The sequence below is a fragment of the Anas platyrhynchos genome, chromosome 7 (assembly GCF_047663525.1).
Source record: "Anas platyrhynchos isolate ZD024472 breed Pekin duck chromosome 7, IASCAAS_PekinDuck_T2T, whole genome shotgun sequence".
Classification (NCBI taxonomy): Eukaryota; Metazoa; Chordata; class Aves; order Anseriformes; family Anatidae; genus Anas; species Anas platyrhynchos.
In genome coordinates this window covers 1,973,801-1,990,204 of record NC_092593.1, presented here as the reverse complement: position 1 = coordinate 1,990,204, position 16,404 = coordinate 1,973,801, and the positions used below count along the sequence as shown (strand labels likewise).

General features: G+C 50.2%; 1 protein-coding gene and 1 long non-coding RNA gene across 2 annotated transcripts; one reads left to right on the top strand and one right to left on the bottom strand.

Moving 5' to 3' along the window:
• The first annotated feature begins 1,127 nt into the window (after positions 1–1,127).
• LOC113843823 (uncharacterized) lies at positions 1,128–4,179 on the top strand. Its single transcript, XR_011810553.1, has 4 exons — positions 1,128–1,242; positions 2,100–2,184; positions 2,377–2,437; positions 2,907–4,179. It is a non-coding gene; the product is annotated as an uncharacterized lncRNA (long non-coding RNA).
• Positions 4,180–11,123: 6,944 nt separating this feature from the next.
• RPRM (reprimo, TP53 dependent G2 arrest mediator homolog) lies at positions 11,124–12,994 on the bottom strand. Its single transcript, XM_038182513.2, has 2 exons — positions 11,895–12,994; positions 11,124–11,804 (listed from the first exon to the last, which is right to left on the bottom strand). The coding sequence occupies exon 1, from the start codon at positions 12,680–12,682 to the stop codon at positions 12,332–12,334; it is 351 nt and encodes a 116-aa protein (XP_038038441.2). The 5' UTR covers positions 12,683–12,994; the 3' UTR covers positions 11,124–11,804; positions 11,895–12,331.
• Between the last annotated feature and the right edge of the window lie 3,410 nt (positions 12,995–16,404).

The window sequence follows — 16,404 nt, the reverse complement described above, 5'->3', positions numbered from 1 at the left end:
CCGGTATGTAAATGCCTTAAGCTCCCTCTGTAGTGTTTGCCCCGATGCAAATGGTCTTTAAATAAGTGCTGCAAAGTCTGCGGTAGCGAGGAGCCGAAAGCTGTGTGCGCTGCACAGATGCAATGTATCCTTCACAGAGCAAACTACGGATCTCCGTCTCACAAACAAACAGGTTCCATCTGTTCCCTCAAATTAATGATTGCTAATTAGGCAAAATACATTATTTCTTTCATGGAAATCCAGCAGTGATTCTGAAAATGCAAAAGGACCTGTAGGAAGCTGCGTTTGCATGAGCCTCTCAGGCAGTGGCAGAGGACAGCTCACTGCTTGTCAGATAGCCAGGTGCCATCCGACAGATCCACCAAGGAGGCTGCTGAACCTGCTCCTTTTGTAGCAGAGCCCCGAGTTGCCTTACATTTGCAAAATGAGGTCTTGAGCTGAGGAATGAAGTGCATCACGAAGAATAAAAGATGGGAGCAATTTAAGAATTCGTGCTGATGGCCAATTGACTCGTGCTCTCAATCTAGCCATTCTGCAAGCAGAAGGAGTCGAGATGTGGATGGAGGCAGATAATAAGTGAGAAGCTGTATGTGCCCACTCCGTTACAGCTCTTGGGACTGTGTGCTGAAGTCTGACCCCAGGTGTGTGCAGTACCCAGCCCCCTGCACCCCAAGGGGCAGCACGACCCCAGCTGGCAGCTTGGTGAGCAGCCTGGTCTGTTCTGCTGGAAATGGCTGGTTATACCACATTTAGTCTGCTGAGAAACACTTTAAAGAGTTCGCAAGGCACATGCCTCGAACCCCACAGAAAGCCTCCCGGTCCCCTTGCTGTTATTAATAACAGCACTCATCACAATTTACATATGCGGCTGGAAGCCTTGGAAGGGCTCCTTTAAACATCCCCTTGCATAAATAGGGGCGATTCCAGCCCACCAGTTTCTTGGTTCTGCTTCAGGAGGACGAGTTGGGTGCCGGAGTCACAGCAGCAGCAGGCTCCAGGGGTACAGGTGGGTGCTGGGGCACTCTGGGGACAGGTGATGGTGTTTTAGGGGGACGAGGGCACTCCCCGTGAGCTAACTACCACAGGAAGGGGTTGGGGTTGTTGTAGGGACCTGGTCTCCTACAGCATCACTTGGTGCAGCTGGTACTTTACACTTTTCCCTTTCTAGCTTTTTTTTTTTTTAAATTCACGTTTGGTTCCCTGGACACCTTTGCTCAGTTTTCCCATCTCCTGGAATTAAAGGTAAGATAAATTCTCATCTCTCATTGCACCTGGTTAATTAGCTATCATTGGGCAGGCGATACTCTCTGCTTGTATTTTCTGCTCTTTTTTTAAGCACCTGAGGATGTGCAGTCCAGGGACTGCTGATTTGGGGTTGGGCAGTAAAACCTAATCCCTTCTGAATTGCTTATTGTTATGGGTGACAAAGAGTTTATCGGAGCATTAGCTGCTTCTCTGGACTGTAACAGCAAGCCTGGTCTGCTGCTGGCTACAAGCAGTTCCCCTGCAATTATTACTTAAAGCTGATGGCTGATATGAAAACTGCTCATCATCAAAGCCGTCTCAGCACCATCAGGCTCCATTTTTCGATCTCAGCATGCATGTAGAAATTGTACTTATCTAGGATAAATATTCATGCCAAATTCCTATTGAAATATAGAGAATAAAATTTATCACTCATTAGATAAATGGAGCCCAGAAAATATAATGAATGCTGTAGCCATTTTCAATGCAAAATCCATATACATTATCCTGCCATCCCCCAAATTGCTCTTTGGGTCAAAGAGACACTGCAGAAATATCAGTGAAATAAATTGCTGAGCCTGGTAATTAAAATATCACGTACTGGCAATTCGTGCTTACCCCTGTTCCTTACATCATTGCATGAAATTTGGCAGAACTTTTCAGGACTCTCCAAGGTTTCTGGTTGGTGATGGAGGCGTGCAGGTCCCAGCGTGGTCGTGTTGGTGCTGCAGGCAACTGTCTGCACCACCAGAATTGGGTTTTGTGGATTCACAGTGGGTGAATACCAAAGTGCTGGAGAAACACGAGAAGGTTTAATCACATTCAGAAGCTTTCCCTTCTCCTTGCCCACCCAGGTCATGAGGATGTGTTTTTGTTCATGTGGCTGCATGTGCACATAGTCTGCAGCAGTGCAAATCTTCTGTGCAGTAAGTTCTGTAGGTCAGTAAATCCACTTGAGAAAAAAAAAAAATATATATATATATATATATATATTTACCCTAATCCCCCCCCAAATCCATTTTCTTGCACAGTCCCTTTCCTGCTTAAAATATTTACGTCCCTACTGTCCAAGATTTGGGCACATGGCAGGCTTTGATTTTTATATTGTGTACTTTCATCTTGTTTCCTGAGGTCACCAGTGGCAGTGCAAGAGGAGAGCTGGCCAGGCTGAACTGGAGGGGAGGATTTGCAGGTGGGAAGCTGTTACCAGCGTGCTGGGCCATTTATCTCGGTCCTACATGCAACAGCCTATTTTAAATACGGATTTAATAGAGCCGATACTGGTATGGCTGGGGAGAGAACACCGAATTCAATTTGCAGTGTCAGTTCTGGTGACAGGTTCATCTGTAATGGTGTGAATTAGTTGCAGCAGCTTTACCTGTGGCCATTTTGCATACGTTGTCTGCCTGTTCTAGATCTTTTAGCCAGCTCTTGTTTCCTAAATGCAGGTCTGTTTTTTTCTTATCTCACAAAACTGCAAAACTTGGTGTCGTTTGAATATGCTTTTACCTTCCTGAATTTTGTCTTCCTATCCCATCCCAGAGGGCCAACTGCCGGTGCATTTCCTGGCCCTCACCCTGCCAGAAAATGACTCCTCGTAACCCCCAGCCTGCCCTGGTTAGCCTTCATTCAGCCCCTTCCCATCCTCTTGTACCCTTCAGGACAGCTCTGTACAAGGACCCAGGACCATGCCATAGGCAGCCCTCTCTCTGGGAGGAATTTTTCCAGGATTGCTGTTCTTTGGAGGAGTGCCTGGTACATGAGTATGGCTATCCATCACCTTTGGAGCCACTCAAATATTTCTCTTCCAACTGCACATACCCCACTTCCCTGGGACATACTTTGCTACTTGCCTTTTGGATGTTTCCATTTTCCCACTTTGGATTTCCACCCCAAAAAAATTATCGTGCCACGGAGCTGGGGCTTTCACAATGCAAATGAGGGCTGCGGCACCCAGATGGCTGAACAAACGATGACTTCAATTAACTCTGCCTCCAGCACATCGACAGAGGTGCTTTGTGCTGTACTCCTATCAAGAGGTTATAGCAATGCAGTATGTCTCTTTTACAGTCTCATTAAGTCATAGCTGTGCTGGATTAAAGTCTCCATCTTATCAATCATTTTTCTAAACTGTACTAGAAGTGAACAAAATCTGAACTGGAAGGCAAGTGTAGCACGACACTAATTATGGGCCAAACTTTGTGTTGCGTTTTAGCTTTTCCAAAAGCAATGCATGATACACTTGGTGATTAGATTTTTTTCTCTTAGATTTGGAAGGAACAAACTGCAATTTTTTTCTGAAATAAAATAGTTATACCGCAGAGATCTTGTTAAGTATGTCATAGTTCAAAGATGGGAGATATAGAGGTGTGTTATCCCTCTTTTGCAGCTGCAATACTGAATTGCATCTCTGGAGAAGCAGGGATGTATCAGGTGTGGATTGATCTCTGTGCTCAAATATTACCTTTGGAAAGTGTTTTGTTTACAGAAGCCAGCATGCCACAGTGCTTGGGAACAGCCCCAGCAATGCCATTACACCTAATGCTGTGCTCCGAGCTGAGGTAGCAGGGATGTAACCGGACCCATGTGAGGCAGCACGAGGATATCTGCAGGAGAGCACGGCTGGCCAGAGGTTTGTCTTTGCCTTCCCCAGAAGGAAGATGGAGATGGGCAGGAGCTGGAGGTAGGAGAGAGAACAGCGTGGCTGCTGCCCTAAAGCTGGACAGAAACCCTTCACGGGCACCTGGGCCATATGTCTGAATTCCTCTGGGATCTGTCTGAGGACAGTCAGCTGAGGGGAATCGGAGTGCAGTCCTCAATTTCCTTTCCAGCACAAACTGTAGGACTGCTGTTGGGATTGTTTGCACGTACCCCACTGTAAAAAATGACCCTGACCTCTAGTCAGCTGCATAAAAGCCTATCTTAAATAAGGAAACCGTGTATTTATTGTAAGAATTGAAGTCACTGTGGTAAAAGAAGGAGAAAAGACATGCATTATTAAGTGCAGCAAAGCTTTTTTTTTTTAAAGTGTTTTCTTAAAAGCAAGAATACTATCTATGGTATTGTTACTAGATTACTAGATAGGAGCAACATAGCTGTTAGTCACAGGGGGCAAAGGCAGGAGCATTAAACAAATTTGTTCTGAAAATAAGCAATGAACTAACTAAGGGCTCTTAAAGTTGCCTGAACGAGCTCTAGCCTACCTGGAGAGCCCCAGAGGTATAGAACTAAATTTCGCATCCATCCATCCAAGGCATGGTAGGGGAATGGCAAAACTTTCAACCCATGAATTACAAAAGGCCAGTACAGCTGCTGCTGGTCTATGTGGCTTTCTACAAGATAGAAATTATCAACCACACTTTACCCTTGATACAATGTGCATTTTGTTGTTGTTTAACATGGAAAATTTATTTAAGGACGAAGAAAGCAGGCTATACCTACAGGCTCTTAAACTGTCTGCAGAACCCCAGTTCTGACAGGGCTTCTACGTCATGGCAATTTAATCAGCAGAAGGTAAGACATCGGGACCAAAGGAACAAATAAGCATTTGTTCTTTTTTTTTGTTCAAAATACACCCATGCACTTTTTAAACAGAGGAATACAGATTTATGTGTCAGTGAGGTTGTGTTGTCTCTGTGTTCACTTTAGTGAGGCTGCTACTGGAACACTGTGTTCAGCTCTAGCATCCCGAATTTAAGAAGATGATGCTAATGATTTGGCAAAGATTCAAATAAGCGCTATGAACACAGTTACACTATGAAAATGTCTTCCGGTTAATTGCAAGAAAGTCCAAGGCTCAGAGCTTGCAAGTCTCATTCATAAAATGGGAATTGGTAATGCAGAGCCTGCCACTGTGGAAAAAAATGTAAGAAAGAAATCTGAGTGACATGAGATATATTCAGACAAAAACTGTAATTTCTGAACACCAAGGATAACTAGCCATTGGAACTGTTGTGCTGAATGTCCATAGATAGGAAAAAAATTAAACTCAATACTTAATATTTTTCTAGACATGATCTAATTAAAAAATCCAGAAGCATGGATTATGGATTGGTATCTTCTGGAGAAGACAAAGAACCGTATTTTGTTTGAAATAGGTAAAATTTGTCACTGCTTCCTTCTGCTCCCCAAGCAATCCTTGCGTGGGTAACTTCTCCAAGGTATTGGTAGCGGAGGCAACTCTTCAGGAGATTGATGGCCATGGGGGATATTACAAGCACAAATGAACTCTTCTGATTAAGTGAGGGACCCACTGAGCGCTTTGCTTCGGGGCTTCATTCTTCAGCGAGGTGGCGGGAAACAAACAGGAGCATCCAGTTGTCTGTGCCCAGGTATGCCCTAAAAGGGGGTTTGCAGCTATAGGATGAGGGAGTGGTTTTCTTCCTAGCGCCACCCTTTATGAACCGGGAAGGTCCCTGGGCTGAGTGCAGGGTTGCTGGGGTACAGGGCGTGAGTGCCTCATTGACTCCAGAGTTGTTTCGGTCATGGCACTCAGGAGCTGAAGCTGTGCCAAGTGCCTCGCCAGGCCTCACACTTCCTCTCCCTTCCACAGGCGTTACAGCACAAGCTCAGAATATTTTCCCCAAAGCCTGCTTTTAATTAATGTATGCAGTTTTGTTGTCTGTCCAGGATATGGCAAATGTTAGGTGTCATTAGCTAATACCTGCTGTGCTCCATTTCCCAACGATGCTGTATTTTTTTCTAAAGCAATTCATTTCTCGCTTTGAGAATATCCTGTGGACATGCTTTGTTCAAATTCAAGATGTTATTTGTGTGCAAAAATGGTCACGGTGTACCATTTGAAAAGGAGCTAATGTGATAGCAAACAAATGGAGTGTGTAAAAACCAAAATTACTTAAGATGCTGTGTGATTTCCTCTTCTCTAATACAGCATGAAAATGCCAAGGAGATTTGTGCCCAGTGGAAATCAGCAGGCTGGAATTAGGCAATATTTACTGACAGGGATTAATCCTCATACAGGTGGTGTGGAGTGAGGCTGGTTAGGCTGTGGGGCAAATGAAATTTCCCTGCAAATGAATCAGTGTCAGCCCAGTCCTAACCAGGCAGGGAAGGGGGTGTTTAGCGAATGACAACATTGCATAAACTCATCTGGTAGGAAGAGTGCCAACTAATGTCAGCAATCCTTTTCCATCTCAAACACATACTTTTTGGTACGTAGACTTTATATTTGGCAAAGGGGAAAGGAGATGTAGGCGTCATTAATAATGAAGAGATTTTAATGAAAGTTTGAATGGATTTGTGAGCCACTGAACATGTATTCAGAGCACTTTGAGTGGCAGTTCCATTACACACACAAATGCCCTAATTGGCAATCGGATCTGAGAGCACTGCACTTGCTGTCAAGCAGCCACCAGCCTTCTGGGGAGATGTGGCTGATGCTGGCGGAGTGAATTAAAGAAAACTGCTTCTTTCTCCACGTCCTGAGATTGCTGGTTATACTTCAGTTTGTTCTCTTTGTTTGAAAACCTTTGAGTAGTTCTTACGTGCAGTTAATATTTACAGCGTGATGGGCATTTCTCATTCCTGTAGCTTCAGCAGTGCACAGCAGCAAACGGAGTGGTGGAGTTTCCTAAGGCAGCAAGGGAGAGGAGCAGGTCCAGCTCGTTGTGAATGCAGCAGCATCCTGTAGGGAATATATTCTTAAGTTAAGAGTAAAAGTCACAGGTAAAAGAATTTTTATATCTTCCCAACAGAGACTGTTCCACAGCCTGATATCTCCCATGCTCAAAAGTTTCCTGCAAGCCAGAGAAATAACTCTATTCCATTTGGCCTCCTCCAGCATAGCCTTTTTTTTTTTTCCTGTTTGTTTGTATTCGTAGAGCTGAGCTCCAAAGCATTTTCTATCAGCTTATCCTTTAGAGTTGTATCGCAAATTCTGCATTCTTGTTTCCAGTTCTTTGTTGAAGATTGCATTTATTTATTTATTAACATGAGGTGGGGATAATATGCTTTAACTCTTGGTTAGCCCTGAAGAGGTCAGGCAGTTGAACTGGATGATCTTTGAAAGTACTTTCCAACAGGGCTGTTCTGTTCCATTTTATTCCATTCTGTTCCATAGTTGAAAAATGAGAAGAAAAGGAAAAAATCATTTGTTACCTGGAGGAACTTGAGAAAAGGAAATTTTTTCCTTATATCTGGTCTGAACCTCCCCTGGAGCAGCTTTGTGCTGTTCCCTCACATCCTGCCAACTGTTACCAGGGAGAAGAGACCGGCACCTCTCTTTTATCACCTTTGTTGCCCTCCTCTGGATGCTTTCACGGACCTTAACATCCTTTTGATATTGTGGAGCCCAGAACCACACACAGGACTCAAGGTGAGGCCACAGCAGTGCTGAATATAGCGGCCAGCTGGCTGTGCCGTGTTTAACGCACCCCAAAATGCAGTTTGCCCTCCTGGCTGCCCTCATGGTGCTGCCTCACGTGGAGCTGCTGCTGACGTGGATGTCCCGGCTGCCAGCACTGATGGTCGTGTACCCAACCAGAGCCGGGGCTGCCAGCTGTTATTTATTGCGAGGTATGTCCACAAACGAGGCACACAGCAACACTGAGCTTTTCTGTGCGTGTACATTTTCCTTTTGCATTTCCTACATTGTAAAATAATTCCTGAGGCTGTTTTAGGCACTGCGGGCCAGCCCTCGTGCTCCTGGCACAGGGCAGAAGCCAGACCCCGCTGGGAGCCGGGCAGTGGCTCCATAGCAGCGCTGCTCCTGCATGGCCCTGCTGGCGTTCCGAAATGGAGGCAAGCAGGGGGAAAATCCTAACCTGATTGTGCAGGAATAAAGGACATAAAAGTGATAGATTGCTTTGTGTATTTTTCATATCATGTGCTCGTGACACTTTTTTTCCATGTGCTAAAAATACCTTCTGTAGCTGCGGAATGGGTCCCCAGCTGCTAGTGGCCAAGTTGATGGATACGCTTGGTCCCGAGCAGTCCGGGCTTCCTTTGGTTTCCTTCTTCAGTGACAGCATCTGGTCTTCAGCTACAAGCAATTTTTGGCATTAAATAAAGGCGTCCCATAAAAAAATCCAACGCCCCACAAGGGTGGGTGAATTGTGTGGCCCCCAAGGTCTGGGCTTAGATTTGGTGAAGGAGGAAAAGAGAAGATGGTGCTGTAAAACTTTGCATTTCAATGTATGTGTGTGTATTTTCCCACCCAAGCAGGTGCCTCTCACTCTCCCATGAACACCCACTCCTTTTGGGAAGCCTGCTGATTTCCCCGACTTTGGCAGTACCTGAATTGACAGATTCACCAGGCTCTTTTTTAATGTCACAAAAACTTTTCCTTTTTATCAAGTTTCAGGTTTTTGCCCCTCAGTGTCCGTGGTGCTTTTCCCTTGCATTTCGTACACTTTCTGCTGCTGGCTGGCTTCTCTCTTTCTTCTTTTTTCAAAGAAACCTGCATCACCGTTCCAGTAATAGGAAGTAACGGTGCAGAGGAGACTGGGAGCAGCAGAATCGTCTGAATTGTCTGAAAAAAAGCTGGCTGCCAGCCACCGGGCACACATGAAAGTATGATGTGCGATAGCTATCACTTTTTAATGGTGAGCTAACAGAAAATTAGATTTTTGGACAGCAAGTTTAAACCTTAATTATGGAGAGGACACTGCTGTTTTATAATATAAAAGAATTGAAAGACTTGATGTCCCTCGGGGCTCCTTTCGCTACACCAGTCAGACAGCCCGAGTCATGGTCTGCTGAAATCAATGGCAGCGGCAGAAACCGTTCACGCACACAAACAGTGATGGGAGGAAGGAGAGAAGAGCATTGGTAATGATTCATTCTTTAATGGTAATTAATATGGGCTCAAACCCAGCTAGGGCTGTGTGTTCAAAGGGGTTGCCTACCCCAATACGAGCCTGAATATTTTTAGGAAACCCTTCCTCTAAGGGTCCTAGCTCCAGCCAGGAGCAAGTACTCTGCCTGTCACTTACAGTGAGGATTTTTTTATTTTTTTTTAACTGCAAATAAACAGTGGGACTTGTTTTCCTTATTAAAGCTAAATTGCCTTTAGAATCAATGTGCATTTTGCCTGAATACAAACCCATAATGACGCCCTGTACTTGCATATATCTTAACTGCTAAATGCACCTTTTCTGCCTACTTCAGACATGGTTTGATTATTATTACGACTAAGATGTGGGAAGCATACAATTAAAATTGTATAGCCATCGAGACAAATTTAGCCCGAGTACACTCAAAGGGTTATCTAAAAGCAGCTGCAGTTGCTGGAGCGTTTTTAATAAGTGTATCTCATTTAAAATATTGAACAAAACACTTCAGTGCCTGTTTGGGAAGTGGCTAAGATACCTCTTGATTTTTGTTCTGGAAGATTAGCGCATGTTTTGAGCTGAAAGGGGGCAATCTTTTATCTCGTGTTTCCCAGGCTGCGTTCCCAGCTAACTGGAAGGAAGGAGGAGACCAGATGTGGGACGGGAGAGAAATCAGGTGGAACCTGGCAGGCTGCTGGCAGCATGCAAGGGGGTTTTTAGGGGTATTTAAGGGGTATTTACACAGAAAAGGGGCTCTGGCTCCTGGCTGATGCTCCACAGGCAGGTAGAGAAGTGAGATTTGAGCTAATAATGCATTTTAGGCCACTACATTAGTAGCTGATGTAGTTTAGCTGAGGCTGCCCCAGTCCTGGCAGTGTCCCTGGGGTGACCTGGGAGAGGTTCCTGCCCATGGCACCGAGGGGTTGCAAATAGTGCCCAGAGAGGGAATTAACTCCAGCTGCCGTGCTCTGGTGGGGGCTGTATGGATTTTTGGGCCTCGTTATCTCTGAAACAGCGGCTGGGAGGCTGTGGTGAGGTCCTGGTGCGAGTCCTGCTGAGAGGTACTGCTGCAAAAACCCGTCCATGCCACAACCACCGAGCATCGCGAGGGCTGGCATTTTCAGACAATCCCAAGATTTGGAAGAACTCTTGTCTAACAGTAACAACAGAGAGCTGTTCAGGTCTGCCAGCTGATTCCTAAGTGGAATCATCACCTATGCTTGCCCATCAGGTGAGCAGGCTGGTGGCTGTGCACACACCAAACACCTCTCCTTGCACGAGCAGAGGCCACCTGCACACACGCCTTGTGGCACGAGCCAAAGCTGATGGCAGGGTTGGTGCTGCTGCTTCTTCCCCGTGCTGTCCTCTCCCTGCCTGCCCAAGTGGATTGTAAATATCCCAAACCTCCTCCTGGTCTCTGAGCACCAAAGTCCCCACGGTGCAGACAGAGAGTGCAGCCTGAGCGATGCCAGTGGGACTGGAAGCATGTGAGCACCTCGGCAGCACGGAGCAGGAAAACCCTTTCCCCAGCCTGTCTAAATTGAGGTCTCTTTGTCGAGCTTAAAAACAAGCCTCAAGCACATTAGGGGTAGGGGACCCTCACCTTGGATGGGGCCCTTAGATCAGAGGCAACCCCATCTTGGGCTGCTTTTGTGAACTCCACCGATTTTCTTACAGAATTTACCATCTTTTCTTACCGGGAATTTACCATCTCACAGATTTACAGTGCTGGAAAAAACTGTGGCTCCTGGCTAAAGTTAATCAAAACGCCTTCCACTTTAAGTGTTTGCCATAATTAATAGAGTACATACCGAATCTAGCCCTCAAACAAAGTTCAGATATGCCGTGCCCTCCTTGCAAGTCAGACTGCAGCAGCGGCCGTGCACTGCATTACCATGAAGTGACACCAGTTAAAAAGTTTGAGATGTTTAGCAATGAAACAGTGAAAGTGAGTGAAACATCTGTATTAGGAGTTTTCACTCTTATTGTGTTGTCTTTAAACACTGCATTATCTTCTGTTCCTGCAGCGTTAAGCAGTAAAGAAAGGAGGAGAGTTTTGGTTAAATTTCTCACTGATGTTTCAGTTGATAGATAGCTCAGTAACGTTTATTTTGATTTAATGACAAATTCCATAGCGTATTTGTTCCCGAGAGAACAGGCAGATCTGTTCTTTTTCTTTCCCTTAAATGAGTACACGGCTGAGATTTCTGCTCATCTTAGGGAATCATACTACATTGCGAAATTCTGTTTTGTCTCATTTTCTACCAAAAGTTTATTCACAGTCAAGAGGTCGTCTCAGGCTCCAGCTTTATTTCACACCCTTTTAAGCTCCGGTGCATGTTGTAAATGCTAAGTTTCACCTTAGTCTATCTAAGGGGAAACTTGTAATAGCATCTCCTAACGACACCCATAATAATTTGGTGGTTTGGCCATCTTCACACCAGCTCAGCAGCAAGTGAGGGAAAACCGAGCAGTCTGAAGTCCCCATAGCTCTTCCAGAAAACTTCCCGATTATTATCAGCATTGCAAACGGCGACAATGAACGGTCTTGCTCCAGGACTCGGGGTGTCAAGAGGGAGAGCTGGCTGATGGGGCTCGAGCCTTTCCGCACCCATCCCGCTGCTGCAGTCCCCAGCAAGCGTTTGTGCCGGTTCCTCTCCTCCCACAGCAAATGTGGCCACATTGATTTATCGCTGGCAACCAGTCCAAGCCCTCAGGGATATGATAAACAGCTATGCAAGCCTCTCATAGAAAGATGTTCTGTTATCCCTATAAAGGAAATGGATGAAGGAGAGAAAAAAAAAATTTATGAGAGCATAAATATCTCCCTCCCCCCGCTGTAGGACTGTAGGAAGTCACCTGTTGGCGACCCTGCGGGCGGGCAGCCGGGTGCACTCGCACTGCTCCCTGGAGGGGGGCACGGGGCCACGCACCGGGGGCGTCGCGGGGCAGCCCCGGGCGCGGCTGTAGGGCACTGTGGGGCGGTGTGGGGCGGCTGTAGGGCGGTGTGGGGCGGCTGTAGGGCGGTGTGGGGCGGCCCCAAGCCAGGACGGGCGGCGGTGCCCGGCCGGTGGCGCATCCCCGCGGGTCGCCCCCGCCGCTTCCCCGCTCCCCGACCCCCTCCGGCGAGCCGCGGCGGGGCGGAGGGAAGGCGCACGGCCGGGACCTGTTGCTCTCACGACCCCTTTTATTTCCGCACCCGCCCGACAACCGCTCCCCGGGGCCGCCCCCGCTTGCCCCCGGCTCCCCCGGCCCCGCAGCCGTCGGGGCGGGCGGTGGCGGGGCGGCGGCGGCGCTCAGTAGGGCCCCACCACCACCGCCTCCGCCTCCTTGGACGGCCGCCGGTCCTTGACCAGAAAGTTGATCATGCCCTCGGACTTGATGAGCAGGTTGCAGCCGAGGAAGAAGATGCCGAAGACGACGGTGAGGGCGAGGACGCACATGACGGCGATCTGCACCACCCGCATGATGTACACGCTCCGCTCGTCGTCCCCCGCCGCCGCCGCCGCAGCCCCGCCGCCACCGCCGTCGGTGACCACGGAGGCGGCGGTGCAGCAGCGCAGCGCCCGCTCCAGCTCCAGCGCCGCGCTCCCGGCGCCCGCCAGCAGCCCCGCCGCCGCCGTGCCGCCCGCCGCCGAGCCGTTCATCCCGCACGGCCGCCCCGCCGCCGCCGCCGCCGCATGCAGGCGAGCCGAGCCGAGCCGAGCCGGGGCGAGCAGAGCCGTGCCGAGCCCAGCCGGGGCGAGCAGAGCCGTGCCGAGCCGTGCCGAGCCGCCCCGCTCCGCCCGCAGCTCCGCGCCGCGCCCCCCGCCCCGCCCCGCCGCCCCCGGTGGGCTCCCGGAGGGGGCTCGGGGGCAGGGGGTTGGGGGAGAGCAGCGAGGGGACGGGGAGAGGGGGAGCAAGGGTTTGGGGACAGGGTTGGGGAGAGAGGGGTCGGGGACGGGAGCTCTGCAGGTGGGTGGCGGGGCTGGGCTTAAGGCAAGCGCCGGGGGAGGATGTGTCGGGGGTGGGTTTGGGGAGGGGTTTGGGGTTGTTAAGGCTCGGGGTGTGGGGAGGGGGGGTTTGCAAGTTGGGTTTGTAGGGAGCAAGTTCTGAGGTCGGGGGTTCCGCACAAGGGGGATTTTGGAGAAGGGGTCTTTGAGGGTTTCTGCGAGCGGGGTCGGGGAGCAGGTTTTGGGGAGCAGGTTTCAGGGATGAGGGGTTCTGGAGGCAGGTTTGGGGAGCGGGTTTCTGCCGCACAGGTGCCCGGTGCTGTAGGAACAGCCAGACCAGCTCCCTTGGGACCGCTGCCGACAGGAGCTGCAGAAACCCAGTGGGATTTTGGGGTTGCGCCCAGCCACAGGCATGTGGCAGCGTGTGGGCTGTGCCCCCCTGCAGCCCCACAGCCCACAGCCGGCTTCTTGTCTTCCCTGTGGGAACACCCCACGTGGGAACGTGCCAAAGAGCAGTGTGATTTTCCTAAAACCATATTGCTCTCCCTGTGGATTTGCCCCTGGGATTTTCCCTGTGACAGCGAGGAGCGAGTGTCCCAGGAGGGGGTCCCAAACCCTGGGGACGCACCCGAGCGCAGTGGGGACCAAGGCAACCCCATAAAAAGCCCCGTGTGCCATGGCTGGGTGACTGGGAATGCCTCCAGGGGGGATGCTCTGTGGGATGCTGTGCTGGGGCAGCGGGGACCAGTGTGGGGCAGGGCCAGGGACCTCCTTGGGATGCAGTGGGGTACTAAGGGGGTCCCCAAAAGCAGCCCCTCAGGGCAAGGCTTCTCCCTGATGCCACCAGTGGCACCCAGTCTGTGGGTTGGAGGTTTGGGGGATCCAGGGAGGGAGGTGGCAGCTCCCTGGCCACAGGGTAGTGATGAGGATCGGCCGCTCCCACGCCGAGCCATGACTTGGGATATTGCTGAGTGGAGGATGTGGACACAGGCACTGCCGGTGCCGCGAGCGCTGCCGTTGTTAGCCCTGCCCGCTCTTTGCTGGAGTGGGGATTTAATTACTGCAAAGAGAGGGAGAAATCTGTGTGCCAGGGGCTGCGAGCAAGCAGTGCCCATGGCAGGCTGGGGGCGATGGCCATGCGGCACATCACGCTGTCCAGGGCTGGTCCTTGGGGGAATAAACGGTCTCCTGGGAATAAACTAATGGGGCGGTGGAGGCCAGGCACTCAGCAGTGATGCTTCCCGAGCCCCTTGCAGCTAATTCATCTCAGGGTGGTGACTGTTTCGTGAACTGCTCACAAACAATTCCCCAGAGCCTGGACACAGCCCTCTGCTCACATCCTGGCCTTGCTGCCCCTCGTTCCCTCGCACAGTGCCTGTGCAGGGGCTGCTCCCTGCAATGCCAAGCACGGCTGGTGCCGCCTCCCGCCCAGGGCAGCCCACCTACGAGGCCGTGCTGGACGAGGTTTGCTGCCTTATCAGATGGGACACGAGGAGAACATTTTGTTTTTACTGTTGGAGGAAGAAGATGATATTAATTCTAATTAGCGACGGGAGTGCTGGCAGTTATTTCAGCCAGAGGAAAGTGCTGGAAGAGAAGTTCCAGCTCCACATGGCTCCTCGCAGTGCGCAGGTCCCTTGCCAAAAGGTGGATCGGGGTCGGCCCCTCGCAGATCCCACATTTCACCAATTTCTGGCACCTCTCCCCCTGGTTAGGAAGTGGTTCACAGCCCTAAGCTGTGTTGGGAAAGTGCTGGGTGCTCCTGCACCTAAAAGTTAGTGGCTGAGGGTAAGGAGGATCCATGTGAGTGCTGCGGGCCACTAGGGAGGGTTTTTTTTGTGCATAAATCATTTGGAAATCCTAGCCTGAAAGTGCTTCAGAAATGTGTCCGAGGAAATGAGTCTCAGTGCCCTGAGGTAGCAGCAACATTAGACCCGTGCTGGAGACCGGGACGTCACAGCACAATAAAGCAGTGGTTGTGTAAAAATATGCAAAAGAGGGAAACTGTGGAGAAGGCAATCCCTGGTCATGTGCATGGTGCCCTGTAACACTGAAATTTCATCTACTTTGTTTTTTTGTGATGAGGAGCTGATATCCAAACAGGCAAATGCTTTTTTGTGCGCTTTTCAAACCTCCCCTCTGTAATTTAACAGTGGGTTTAAGGCAAGGTGTGCAATTTAACCCCTCAAAAGCCCTGTCGTTGCTTTTGCTCTTTTTATCCTTATGATTTGCAAACCACAAATGGAGAGCTTCAAAGAGTGAAGTGTATTTCGTCTTACCCATTGAAAAAAGTTTCTGCAAGCTTTGGTGATGCAGATTTCAGCGCGTGCAGCACCACGTTTGTGCAGAGGACTTGCTGTAAAGGATTGGGAAAGGGCGTGCTCTGTTCCCTTCACCCAGGACTATATGTGCTGGGAGGCTGGGGGCACCCGGAGCTCACCTGCAGGGCAGCCCCCAGCCTTGGGGGAGTTTGGGATGAGGCTGGGATGGGGCTGCAGTAGGAATGGGGATGGGATGGGATGGGATGGGATGGGATGGGATGGGATGGGATGGGATGGGATGGGATGGGATGGGATGGGATGGGATGGGAATGGGTGCTTTGTGCCTTTCCCATAGGTAGCAGCTGGCTTCCAAGAACAGACACTTGCGGGAGCGAGGGACATTCTGGCCAAAAGCTGCCTTCATCCTGCGGGACTTGAGCTGAAATCCACTCCCTAGGTGCTGCTTGGCCAGCTCCAGACAGCAGTGCCCGGGAGAGGGATGCCCCCAAAATCCTGCTGACGATGCATGCGAGCCACCTGAGCTTGCACAGAGCAGGATCTGTCTGCAGAGGCTGCTGGCTGCGCTCCCCACCCAAGCCAAGCCCCCCCCGGTGTGTCTGTGCGCACTCGGGGTGGATTTTGGTGCTGAGCAGCACAAAACTCCGGTCCTCCGGGGCCGAGGGAAGCCGAGCGCAGATTTCAGGTCGTGCAGTGACATCTAGTGTGTGCCGGGAGCTGGCGGCCGCCCTGCCGGGGACACGGCACGGCCACGGGCATGGGCGCACAGCCCCCGTGGTGGGCTCAAAGGGATGGAGCTGTCACCTCCCTGATGTGTGCGTCCTCACACCGCATGGTGAAGTTCGCTGACACCTGGTATCCAACCAGTGATTTTCAGCAGAGGTGGTGGCTGTCCTGTTTTCTCCTGTTCTTGTCCCACACGCTTCATCTTCAGATGCCAGCGCAGGAGATGCCACCGTGCAGTGCGTCTCCTTCATCTCCCTGTGTAATTCGGGTGCACAGCCACAGACATTTTGTGGGTAATACCAAGGAGGATCAAAGCACAATCCCAAAGGGCTGCCTGGCCTTCCCTGTGGCTTTGAGTGTGCAAATATTTCCTTATTTCCTGCTCAATGGGACCTGGGGACAGCCCTAAACCCAGCCTGAACCCATGGTGCT

Bases quoted from the DNA above. Each gene is read 5' to 3' on its own strand.
- RPRM (XM_038182513.2), bottom strand. From the start codon at position 12,682: ATGAACGGCTCGGCGGCGGGCGGCACGGCGGCGGCGGGGCTGCTGGCG.